This window comes from Dermochelys coriacea, chromosome 3 (assembly GCF_009764565.3).
Source record: "Dermochelys coriacea isolate rDerCor1 chromosome 3, rDerCor1.pri.v4, whole genome shotgun sequence".
Taxonomy (NCBI): Eukaryota; Metazoa; Chordata; order Testudines; family Dermochelyidae; genus Dermochelys; species Dermochelys coriacea.
Genome location: NC_050070.1, coordinates 100,008,079 through 100,021,546, shown reverse-complemented (window position 1 = coordinate 100,021,546; position 13,468 = coordinate 100,008,079). Strand labels below are relative to the sequence as shown.

Here is a 13,468-nt window from a genome sequence, read left to right as displayed (position 1 = left end):
TAAAGACTGTGAAATAGCTTATTCAACTTTCTTCCTTACTGGACCGATTCTTCGAGTTGTATAGTTAATGGGCAATCCTCCGACATACAGCATCCCCACAACATCCAAGATATCAGCCTTCTTAGGGCTGGTGGTCCTGTTTGCAACACCATCTACTAAAAGGATTCCTTCTTGCTTGGTTCGAAATATTTTTACCTAGAAATAAGACATAAATATAGCACATTAGTGAGAGGTTTCTGGTACCAGACAACCCTGGAGCAAAGGATGCTTTTCAAAGTGCAACTTCAGATTTCCCTTTTAAGTCAAATAAAACTTCCTCTATGTAAAGAATAAGGCAGACAATATTATTCCTATTTATTATTTGTATTGCTGTAGCGCCTAGCAGTCCTAGTCATGGACCTGAACATCACAGTTCTATGTGTTGCACAACCACAAAACTAAATTTTTAATTCAAATATGCCAGGAAGCATCATGAGTATTAGTATTAGAATTACTAAAAGTAAAGGGGATGTCATTTGAAAACTCAGTGTTTGCCTCACTAAAGTGATAGCAGTTCTCCTCCATCTCTTTTTCTAGATATTGAAAGATCCCATGCTAACTGCAAGCATTTGGGATGGTAAATGTTAACTTTTTAATGGCATCCACTGTAAAGGTTTATTACAGGGCATATTTAAGAACTATATGCCATGATTGAATTTCTTGTTCCTTTAGCTTATACTTGCTACAGATCATAGTTCAGGATGGAGTAAATGTACACACACGGGCTTAATAAGATTCCGACAAATAGGACATGTCTCATATGGAGGAACAACAATTGCTGAGGAGTTGTTCAAGCTTTGCCCATAACTACTGCTAAACCACTCTCTTTCCAAAGATATGTATTAGAGTCCCCAGTGACTTCTGCAGCAGTGCTTCTGTGTATTAAGAGGACTAAATGTCTTGTATAGTATACATGCTAGCTAAACTAAGGTAACATTTTTAAAGCACCCTGGTGATGATAATGATGCTAGTGACCCTCGATTTCAAGGACGACGTTGACAATCATAGTTTGTAGTAATGGGCCTTCATGTGACTCCATAGACCAATTTGGGAAGAACATTTACCACACTGGCCACGGAGCCATTTGCCTAGTTGTGGTGATTGAGTTGCACTTTGTTTGAGTGCTTCAAGCTGCTCAACTTGATTCTTCTTAAAGTCCTGAATGCCCACCCTGACCGTGCGGTGCCATGCAATACGATCAACTGCCAGTTGCTCAAAGGTCAAGTCAGAATTTTTTTCCCCTCACATGTTGTTTCAGGGTGTCTTTGAAGTAATTCATCTGCTGTCCATGTTTACAATTGCTGGAGCTTAATTCGGAATATGACATGTTTAGATAAACGGGTCTCAGGCATACAAATTACATGGCCAGTCTACCTCAATTGGGTGCAGATCAAATGAGTCTTGAAGCTGACTGAACCAGATGTCAGGATCCCAACAAGGGCACTAAGGACCAAGGGTCAGAGAAGGAGCAAACCTGAGGCTGGGAATAGAGGAGGAATTCGGAGTCAGGTTCCAGGCCAGGTCAAGTTCAAAGGTCAGAGTCTGAGTTAGGTTTCAGGGGCTAAGTCAGGAGATGAAATCCAAGTCAAGCCAAGGTCAAAGCCAGGAGTTCAGGATCAAGGAGCAGAAATGGTTGTGGTAGCTACAGAAGATCTGGGCTGTTGCCTAGACTCTTCCTGGAACATCTCGTGGGTCTGTATAGAATGGGGAGCCAATTAGGAGCCATGAGGCTGCTGCCTGTCAAACCCCTTGATGCAGGACTTGTCCACAGCATGTCATGGGGGTCATGGAGCGCCAGTGCGTTACATCTGTTACTGGGTGGCAGCATGGCAATGTCCCCAGCCTGGCAGGACTGGGTTCTACACACAGGAAGTCTAACACCAGCTTTTTCCAGGATTTCCATGTTGAAATCATGGTCCTGCCCTTTGATGTCAAGCAATTGTCATAGGTGTTGCAAGTGGAAACTGTGAAGTTTTTTATTATGCTCTTGATAACAGGTCTATGGTTTGGACCCAAAGAGCAATGTCATGAGGCAACTGCATTATAGGCTTTGACTTTCGTTTGTAGACAGATTCCACATTGCTTCCAGATTTGGTGATGGAGACAACAATATGCAGTGCTGGCTTACTTGTTTCACACATCCACTTTGTGGTTGATTGTTCAACGTGCTACTGCGTTAAATAACCTGTTTGAGAGCTTGGTGCCTGGTGACTATTGATGAGTCTTGGTAAGGTTGTTGAGAAGATGATTGGTACATTGTTTTTTATTTGGCTGTTTGTGAGGTTAAAGTTACAAGCTGCTGTAGCAAAGCAATTTGTAGGATCTTGTAGAGCTGCTTCAGAATGCGTCAGCAAGGCAAAATCATGTGGTGCATTGGTACAATTTAGTAGTTAGCCTATTAAAATATTAAAAACTGGGACAACAGTGTTTCCTTGATTCCTTTAACATTCCCTCTCCTTGTTCAGTTAAGGAGCACATCAGTCATGGAGGATTCTGTGGCACATCTACAGTAGGAAGTACTGAAAACTGACAGGAGGGTGTCTCGGAAGAAAAGAACTGAAAATTGGGGTGAATTGGGGTGAAATTCACTCTGGGGTGAATTTGGGATACAGCTCTAAACTGGGTGGGAGTGTGATCTGGCCAGTAGCAAAGGAATTGGGTATGGAGTAGCTGAAGTACCCAGAATTATTATTATAGGGAGCCTGAAAAAGCTGAAGGATAAGTTGGGTAATAGCAGTATAGTGGAGTTGGGCCATAAGAATGAGATTTGGTGATTAAGTGCAATGCTAATACAATATAGTTTAATAATGAGTATCAAACCAGGCCTAAGATAAGTATGGAGAATACTCTAGGTCAGCTTCTCAAGCTTTTTCCATATGAGATGCCAAAACAGATGAAGTTTGCTGCAGTGACCTCAGTCACTAAATCATTTGCATTCACATCCTTACATCCTTCGTGGGGCACAGCAAGAATTGGATTGGGTTGAGGTGGAGAGAGGGCATGTTCTACTGGGTGAGCGGCTGGTGTTGGGGATGTTGGTGGAGTGTCTGGGTCCTGCCATCTGGGTTTTACAACTGGATGTGGATGCTGCTGGTGGGGTGTTGAGTGCTGGGAGGTATAGTAAGGTGGAAGCAGCGGGGTGCTGCTAGAAGAGAAAGGGGGTGCTTCCTTTTTACTCCTGTCCCCACCTTCACTCTGCTTTGCTCTAGTGAAGGGCTGCTTAAACCTGGTGAGGGGCTGACTGAATGCTGTGAGCAGCAGGGCCACATGGTCCTCACCACCTTTCACCCTCAGCCTTGCTAGAACAGAATGTGATGCAGGCAGCAGGAAACAGAGGTAGGACGGCAAATGGGAGGAGTGCCTACAGGACAGGGCAGAAAGGCAGGACACTAGTAGGAGGGAGCAGTATTTCTCCTTCCCTCCCCTTAGCTAGCATACTTTGGGTCCTAGCAGAGGTGGCAGAAGCACATCTTGAACTGGAAGCTGGGGAGGTGGATGGATAGAAGAGGGAGTCATCACATCCTGGCTCCATCACATCCTTGCCCCCCAGCTGGATCCTGGGTGTTGTGGTTACTGCTCTAGTCCCTCTGGGTCCCACTCTAGCCTTAGCCCCCTCTGCACAATTACTGCCTCCCTATCAGAGAAAGTATGCCCTACCCCTGCCCACTGCTGGGGAGGGAGGTGCTGGCCAGAACTTGATTGGCTCTCAGCTCCCAAACAATCAGCCAATGTGGAGGCAATAACTGGAGCTGGGTGGCGTGGGGCAGAGTCGGAGGGGAAGTGGAGCCAAGTGTGGGGTGGAAACATAGTTCAGCTGCTGCAATATTTCCATTGTGGTGGCACTAGCCTCTACAACTCCTCTGGTTCTGCTGACCATGGGTCCTAGCGTTCACCAGGGTTTGGCAATTTTGCCATGACTAACCTTGGGTGCTTCAACCTCTCTAGGGTTGGTTCAAACTTTTCTGTCCAAACTGTTTTCAGAGGAAAGACTGGGTTGTTGAGTCAATGACATTTTTCATGAACAGTGTCTGCTTTCAGCAGAAAATGCTGGGTTTTTGCTCAAACGTGTTTGGCTGAAAACAGAAAGATTTTGGATCAAAAGGTAATTGTGGGGTTTCAGGAGAGTTATAGTTTGCTCCTCATGTCCCCAAGTTTTTCTACAGGCCGAGATTCCCAGCTGGACTATATCTCCCCTAACGTACCCAGGGCCAGGGACTCCATGTTGCACTCCTTCTTCTCACCAAAAGGAGAGATCTGTAATGCATTATGGGAGCTGTAGTCCAGTTGGGGTCCCAACCCATAAAGAACAATGGGGGCAGGAGGATCAAAATATCACTCCCATGGGGCTCTACAACTCTCATTGTTGGCTGAAATCTTTCAGTTTTGCATTTTCGCTGAAAACTCAAAATTTCCCATTTTTGATTTTTGTCAAATATTTCCACCAGGGAAAACTATCTTTGGACTAGCTCTAAAGCCCTGCTGTAGACCAGGGTTTAAAGTACTGTGAGCCATGATTAAGGTGAAATGCTATTAGGGTTATTCTTGTTTAGTGACAGGTTTTAATTTACTCTAGTTTGTGTTGTGATTAGCAGAACAGATCTGTCAAATTTAGTAAATCCCCTCTGACAGTTCTCTGTATACCTAATGACTTATAATGCATTTGTTACCTCTCTTCAGCAGATACTATATTGATTGTTGTGATATGATTTCCTACCCTTTATCCAGAGGCCAAGTACATTTTATATTCATGAGTGTTTCCTTTCCTAAAGCTCACAAACATTGCAAACATGTCTGTGAATATCATATTTGCTCCACAATGAGTTGAGGTAACAGTGCAAACAAAACTGACTTCACTTGATTTTTTTTTAACAGTTCTTTGGTCTTTTAACTGTGTCACATTTCAGACACAGTGATACCTCAAAAAGACTGTTAGCCCTATTGTGTCGTCTCATCGAGTGTGAAACCCTCCAAACAAGTCACGTGGGCCCCATTACTTAGATAACGTAGACAGCTGAGGAGAACATTATAATCTTCTCTGGGTTTCCCAGCTACATATACTGTATATTCTAAATGTGACCCAAATATGCCTACAGGACACATGTTCAAATATCGGCACCTAGCAGAATATGAACCTGTGTAAACATAGTTACAATTACATGTTTGCATCTGAAAGCAAAAATTCTCCAAGCACAACTTAGGTGCCAGTATCTAAAAATTCAGCTCATGTAGATTTCAAGCAGATCTCCTGAACAAGTCAAGGATTTCTCTAGCACTTCTAAGCATCCCACTGCATTGTATACCTTGTGCCACTGGCCATCATTGATTTTGTTTGGAATCATTGTGTTGGTGTCCCCACTTCCCAGGTCATAGCTGAAGTAAGGCAGTCCATTCTTTATCTGAACAGTGGCAAAATCGGCATGGTTGATCCGGGCCATATAAAAAAGCAAGCCAGATTCAGCCTCTGTTCGGACTTCAAATTCAATTGTTAGCCTGAAAAGCAAACACAGAACCAAAGAAATTTTTTTCTCAAACTCAAATGGAGGAAAAATTAATTCTCACTCTCTCCCCCTCCTCCCTTCCTTCCTTTCAGAAAAAATGAATTTTTAAGAGGCCAGATACCAGTGCTTTTGTTTGTCCATCAAAACAAACATCATTCAGACCTGAGAGCTTCATTTTACTTGTTAGTCCAACACCTATTGCGGAGATGTATATTGTCTAATACAGCAACCCTGCTGATGACCCATGTAGGTGTCCAAAGTGATACTATATAATGGAATTTCTGTCTTTTCACCATGTTTTTTTAACTAAGAAATTACACACAAAAACTATTTTAAAATAACATTACATCTACTAAGTCAAGCACTCAAAATTAGGAAAGTCAGAATTAAGGTTGCCTGTGCAATCGAAGGAAGGTGAACAAGACTAGGAAGGTGAACAAAATTCACTAGTTTCACTTGAAGCAATTATTGTCACATTCTTTCACTGCAAAAGTGAGCAATGAACCAGGTATTGCTTCATAATCTCTGGTCCAATAGCTAGGACCAGCCAGTGTGTAGCTATAACTTTCAGAAGGAGTAATTCTATTAATTCTTCTGTGAGGGTGTGTAGCTTGGCAGTGTTCCTGATGTGCAACAGGTAACCTTGCTGGCTGATTTTAATCATGAGACAAGAAGAGAAAAGAGGAAAAGGGACCTGCTCATTACAAGAAAAATAATTTAGTTTGTGAATCAGTGAACTTCACTTTTCTCCCCATGTGCAATTTATTAATTCTGTTGCATGAACTGGCTAAACTGGTTCTTGGCAATCGATATCATTCAACTGCACTATGCTCTTGTTTGAACAAAACCCAAACAAATAAAACTTTACTCTTGATTGTGTTATTTATGGACCAAGATACCAAACTTTGAAAAGGGCCACACCTGGCCTCTAAAACTGAGAACACTTTTGTGCACATAACCTTTTTCACAGGCCAGTTTTGTATGTCCTGAACTTCGATTCTCTCTCCCTCCCCCCAGGCTTCCCCAAATTTATTTGGGCACACTACTTAGGCAGACTAATCATTACCCAGTTTTCATGCCTGAATGCTATTTGTGTGCACTAACTAGCGTTTTTGTATGTACAAAACTGGGCCACAGAAAATTGTACTCAAGAATGTGCCTAAAGTTTTTGAGAATACGATCCAGAGTATTTTGCTTATCAGTCATCACATAAGACCTCACTTTTATTACTTCATCACAAAAATCAAATGTTGTACCTGTTCTTCACTTTAGTATCATCAAATGCAGCCGCAATATGGCTGTTCCTTGAAAGACCAAATTGTTTGCCACCCTCCAAAATAGCTGGCTCTATATCAGCAGCACAAGAGTCCTGCAAAATATAAATCATGTCATTGATTGAGCATATGAATTTATTATGTGCTTTACAGCAGTATAAAACATACATCAGAAAATAAAAAAAAACCTCTTCTACAGTCTCCTAGGGATGCTAGTAATATTTTTCAAGAAGAACTTCTCATTCTGAACCTCATCTGTCCAAGTGCTAAAGTCCCTTCATTTACCCTGGAGCACTTTAGAATATGTTCTCTTTACAGGTATTGGCTCTGCAACTTCCCAGTGTCTTTTGTCTCTCCACGTAAAATAAAGTTAGCAGACAATATAATGAAGATTTATTTTAAAAGCAGAGTTCCTTTAGACTTATATACTGCTTTTCATCATCAGGGTATGCTCACCAGACCCTTAAATGATTTCTGGACAGCTCAGTGCATCCTTAAATGTAGCTCACTGACACTTATACTTTAAGGTGCTGTCTTACAGAGCCTAAGCAGGACTGAAATTTTAAAGGGACACTATCAACTTGAAATCTAGCCAATCCTTAAAAAAAATAGAAGTAGTTGCAGGTGCTACACCCGCCACTGAGTCTCCATGCCAATTTTTTGTTTGTTATACAATCAGGTTTCTTTCTCTGTCTTTCAAAATGTTTTCTCTCTCCCTCCCTCCTTCCCCTCCCCCCAACTCCCCGTTGCTGTTTGAAAGACTCACACAAATATCAGGGAAACTGACTAGTTAATACAGAGGAAAAACAGGTACTACACTTTGTGCTATCAAATGCACAAACATGACAAACTGAAGAAATAAAGAAAAATGCTGGTTTTTTCCAGCTACAATGGTCTCTTTCAGCTACATTACTCTTAGGTGTTACTTGTAACAATAGAAGGTAAAACATTTTCAGAAGTCTGTTTTTTTTTTTACTGTGTCCCTTAGAACCTTGATCATATAGCCACGGTCTAGCACTGTTCAATTTTGAAAGGGCCACAAGAATTATTATCTCCCCCAATACTACACTTTGCGGTATACTGTGAAGAAGTATCTCAGAGGATCTAAAACAGCACGATCTCAGGACAATAATACCACAGGAAAAAACAGACTCTGGTAACTCTATTTTTAAGCACTGTGTTTAACTCTCCTGGATTGGCCACAGCCTCTGTCTGAGCCCTGATTCAGCAGGGGCCCTCAAAGTACAATGTGCTGTCTTGCTTGACAAAGTGTTCTTTCTGTGAAGTATTTTCAAGATGTCATGCGTGATTCCTCAGGAAACAGGAAATTTCTATTGCAAAGAGGAAATTCCCCTCTCTGTAATTCCCCTCTTCAGTAATGTGATATTTTGTCTTTCACAAGTCACAAAGAAATCCTCACAACAGTTGAGAACTTTTTAAAAAACATTTTCCACAACTACTAGTCTGTTCTGATTATGACAATCCTCCATGTACAGTAGAAGAGCATGCACTGTGACAAGTACACACCAATGTGCAATTAAAAGAAAAACGGGAGTAAGATGTTACTCAAGAGCACAAAACAAATGAGTGATGAATGTGAGATGATAGTCTTTCAGTGATTAACAAATGGATAAAGGTGATGTAGTTGCAGAATAATACTCCTATAATGCTGGCTAATGTCCAAAGCTGTTTTAACCGTTACAGTTTTAGCCTGGCAGTTTAACAACTGGTAATGGTACTGTATATATAATATATCCCATCGGTTGTTTAAACTGGGAGATAAATTAAAGTCTGGAATTGGCAGATGGATGAAGAATGAAAAAAATGGATCTAAATGGACATTTCAATGGCACACTGGTGCATGTTACAATGTTAAGGGGGCAAAGTCTGCCTTTGGTTATCTATTTCTGGCCTCCAATGATTTCAGTTAGGGAAAAATTTGGTTGTCAGATGTCAAATATTACTAAACTATCTCAGTTATTGCTACTTTCAGTAAACACTGATGCTTGGGCTCAGTAGGAGGACTGGTTGGGTAAGGAATTAATGATCAGTGCCACAAATGTTGCTGGGGGTTTGGTAATAGGTTAACACACCTATTCATTTATTTTGTCATTATATTGGTCTTTTATTCACCTACCCCTTAAAAACAAAGCTTAAAAATAGTCAACAGTATGGAGGTGGAAGTGTCAGTGAGAAAAAATTGTAAAAGAGAACTGTTCTAGAATATTCAGGCTTTATTTACAAGCCTATCTCCACACTCATTTCAACAAAGGTCAGCCTGACTTTATCTCTGACAGTCTGACTTTACCTCTTTCACAAGTATGTGACTTAAAAGCATGGATTATCAGCCCAAATTGGAGTTTCCTGGATCTGTATTTTTGTATCATAGCCTTAAGGTGTCCCACATTTAAGCCCAACCAGTTAATAAACCCTAACATCACCTGGAAGCCTCAAAACTGAACCATTTTATTAATTACTTTAACTTCACTATTCTCTATATGACAGGAAACAGATCAGCAGAAACCACTGTATATCACAGAAAACTGATAACTTTAGTGGAGCTATCTGATCAAATAGGAACTTCACTGTCCAACTCTCTCACACATTCCTCTACAAATGATGCTGCATTAGCACTCACAAGAAAAGTAGTTTATTAGCAAAGGAAGAAGGCAGCACCACAATTAACCCAATAGCGTTAAATAAAACAACCGGGGACCATTTGGGAAAATGCTGGAAGATACCGTGATGATGTCAAAGTCAGCTGTAATGCTGGCGCTCTTCACTTCAGTGACAAACAAGTCCTGAGAAGCAGTAAATAATATGAGGCAGAAGCAGCAGTTACCAAGGCATTGTTCTCCAGCAAGACACATTTTAGCAATCCTAGCAGAAGACAGCAGCAAACAGGCGACCACTGTATTTCTAAACTACCTGACTATCCTGTGTCCTGTCTTTTTTTAAAAAATACAACTTCTTCATTAAGGGTTCAACTCACTGCTGTGGAGATGGAGAGCACATGAGTACTTAAGTCTTATGAATAGGGTGGGATTTAAGTATAGCAAAGTCTTGTTTGGGCCCTCTGGATGTGGGTAAATTTCTGTGTTGAATGGATTTGAAAGTAAGATTCTTCCAGAATGACTCTGAGGCAATAAATTACGGAATCATAAATGATGTATCCGCTGTTTTGATATAAACCATGGTTATGCTCTTTGTTGCAGGTGCCAATACTGAGCAATAGAGCTGAGTGAAATTTTTCAATACAATTTTTTTGGCAAAAAATACAAATTCAGCAACACTGAAACATTTGACAAAGTCATGTAGATTTCAGCAAATTGTGTTAGCCCCCCCGCCAAATTTTTTTTTAAAAACCCCAACACTTAAAAAAATTCTGAAAACAATTCAAATCCTTTATTTCAACATTTTCAAAATGAAACATTTTGATTTTTGATTCAAAATTATTTTTCATTTTAAAATTTTCTTTAGCTTTATCTAAATGATTTAAAGTGTTCAAAATCAAAACACAATGTTTTGTGTGCAACTTAAAATTATTTTTTGATTTGCTGAAAATTTTTAATAAATTTTGTACGAGTCAGCCCAAAATGATTTTTTCCACCAATTTTTCAGAATTACCAGTAAACCAAAAAATCCATTATTTGCCCAGTTCCACTGAGCAGGATTTAGGTAAAAATAAATAAATAAATGTGAAAAAGCTAGATTATTTAAGGTGCTGTTGAATATGCAGAATTCGAAAACACTTTTATTTTTCAAAAGAGAAACTTCAGGGGTATTGGTACATGTGAATTTTTCACACATTTTTATTCAGATTGTTACTTTGGGCAATATATGTGGATTACACAATTCACCATGGTTCCATGTACCTCATGTGTAAATTCCATCTCTTTATTAAACAACAACATTAAACAATAACAATTATTGTAAATAATATTAAACATTTAACTAATATTAACTAACATTTATTCCTCTTAATTTTGCCCTTGAAAAATGGCTAGTATAAATACACACGTATTGAGACACTGGAAAGAGTCTCTCAGATTTATAGACAGAAGACAGCCAAGCAATGGAAGCAAAATAAAAAAATAAAGAAAGAAACAAACCCTTCTCTCAAACAGCCTGACTTTCTCTCTTTCATGAGAGTGGGAGAGTGGCAAAACGGATTATCATCTTTATCTTGGAGTTTCTTTGCTCTGTATATTTGTGTCATAGACTCAGTGTTTTGGAACTATATAATTTTTTTAATTGAAAATGGAAATGTATCAGTTTCATCATGTTACAATTTCGCCATCTTGTGGGTAGTAATCAAAAGTGTTGCTTTAGATCCTATATAAGTAGGCTGGGCAGAATTCAATTTTAATTTTTTTTTTTATAATTTCAATGGGTAATATAAATGTTTATTTTAAGCATTTTTAAATTTGTATCAATTTACATTTTCACCATTGCTCAAATTATGGTATGAAGCATTTTTTTATTTGTATTGATTTAAATTTTCTCGATTGTGGGAAATTATAAGGGTGGTCAGACAACTCAGACAACACAGCTACAGAGTTGCAATAAACTTCTGGGTTTATACAAAAACAAACTCAAGACCGTGGATTTTTTCACAATACTTTCCAATTTACTATATCAAGCACCTGAACTATTTGTCCAGGAAAATGCTTTGCCAACTTTTAATATTTCTGTATTGGAGCAGGAACAACTTTCTCTAACAGTTTAATCATCTGAGCTCCTTTACTGAGATACACATTTTTAAAATTCTTGCCAATAACACCCAGTTTTGCACTGCCAGGAGTTTGAAGCTTGAAATTCTATTACACACTGATTAGGCCTCAACTGGAATATTGTGTCCAGTTCTGGGTGCGACATTTCAGGAAGGATATGGACAAACTGGAGAAAGTCCAGAGAAGAGCAATAAAAATGGTCAAAGGTCTAGAAAACATGACCTATAAGGGAAGATTGAAAAAACGGAGTTTGATTAGTCTGGAGAAGAGAAGATTGTGAGGGGACAAGATAACAGTTTTCAAATACATAAATGGTTGTTTCAAGGAAGAGTGAGAAAATTGTTCTTGCTAACCTCTAAGGATAGGACAAGAACCAACGGGCTTACATTGCAGCAAGGGAGGTTTAGGTTGGACATTAGGAAAAACTTCCTAACTGTTAGGGTGCTTAAGAACTGGAATAAATTGCCTAGGGAGGTTGTGAATTCTCCATCATTGGAGGTTTTTAAGAGCAGATCAGACAAACTACCTGTCAGGGATGATCTAGATAATATTTAGTCCTGCCTTGAGTGTGGGGGACTGGACTAGATGGCCTCTTGAGGTCCCTTCCAGTGTTATGATTCTATGATTCAGCAGTCTTTTGGCTAAGGTTATAAAATTTCCCAGGAATCGTCATATCACATCAGACCTGTGGTCCACCTTGATCAGTATCCCTTGAAAGTGGCTGATACCAAAGGAAGGTGCAAGAAATACCATCTTGAGAAAAATTTCCCATAGGGGAAGCTTCTTTCTAATTCTAATCAGTTAGTTGTTGTCTTAAATCCTGAAGCATGAGGAATCCCAGCCTTAACTCTCAACCTGTGACATAGTCTTGTGATGGAGATCACCAAAGATTTTTGACAAAGTAAATTTGATCAGTCAGTTTTCATTTGTCCATTATTTTACTGACATATTTCAAGAATTCTAGTAGATCAGAGAGGCATAAATTTCTGATGATGTTCAATCAGCTGTTTTATTAATCTTTCTCTATGGCTAGTTTTTCAAGAGAGCTGAGTTTCTACTTAGGCATGTCAGTGAAGCGGCTGGGTTCTTAAAAGCAGCCACCATCCAGCAGCTCCCTTTGCTTTAATTTAGTTTGAAAAATCTGGCCCTTATTTATAATTTATCATTTCAGCTAATTTACTGGAAGCCAAAGTATGATTCACTGGTCTCTAATTCCCTATCACACCTTTTTAAAAACATCTGTTACCTTCCAGTCTTCTGATATAGATGCTGATTTTAATGAAATCACCTTTTTATTTTTATTTGCACACGTGTGCAAAGCATTACATCCTAATATGATGATAGCAAGGCATGTATTTTTATAAAAGAGCTTTTAATCATTCAATGTGGTCCCGTCCTCGACCATGAAAAAAAAAGAAGCACATAAATGACACAACTCTTTGGAGGAATGAAGGAAAAGCCAACAAAAACAAAATCTGTGATTGCCATGGTGACTTTCTGGAGTTCTTGGGAGATTAAAGAGGGGAGAGGTGGAGAAAGGGGGTATGTAATGGAATCATATCATCTCAGTGTGACTCAGGATGCTACGTTTCAGAGTGGTAGCCGTGTTAGTCTGTATCAGCAAAAAGAACGAGGAGTACTTGTGGCACCTTAGAGACAAACAAATGTATTAGGGCATAAGCTTTCTGGGCTAAAACCCACTTCATCAGGTGCATGCAGTGGAAAATACATTAGGAAGATAGATAAATATATACACACAGAGAACATGAAAAAATGAGTGTTGCCATACCAACTCCAACGATACTCATCAATTAAGGTGGCTATTATCAGCAGGAGAAAAAAAACTTTTGTAATGATAATAGGATGGCCTATTTCAAGCAATTGACAAGAAGGTGTGAGTAACAGTGTGTGTGTGGGGGGGAAT

At 39.4% G+C, this 13,468-nt stretch overlaps 1 protein-coding gene across 2 annotated transcripts in view; it reads right to left on the bottom strand.

Moving 5' to 3' along the window:
- Nucleotides 1-13,468, bottom strand: part of LAMA2 (laminin subunit alpha 2) — a 492,564-nt gene that overhangs the window by 6,891 nt on the left and 472,205 nt on the right. For both annotated transcript variants that reach the window (XM_038397415.2, XM_043510932.1), the window contains 3 exons: nt 6,794-6,906; nt 5,340-5,529; nt 40-195 (listed from right to left, as the gene is read on the bottom strand). In XM_038397415.2, the coding sequence (XP_038253343.1) occupies nt 40-195; nt 5,340-5,529; nt 6,794-6,906 (459 nt within the window). The remainder of the gene's footprint in view (nt 1-39; nt 196-5,339; nt 5,530-6,793; nt 6,907-13,468) is intronic.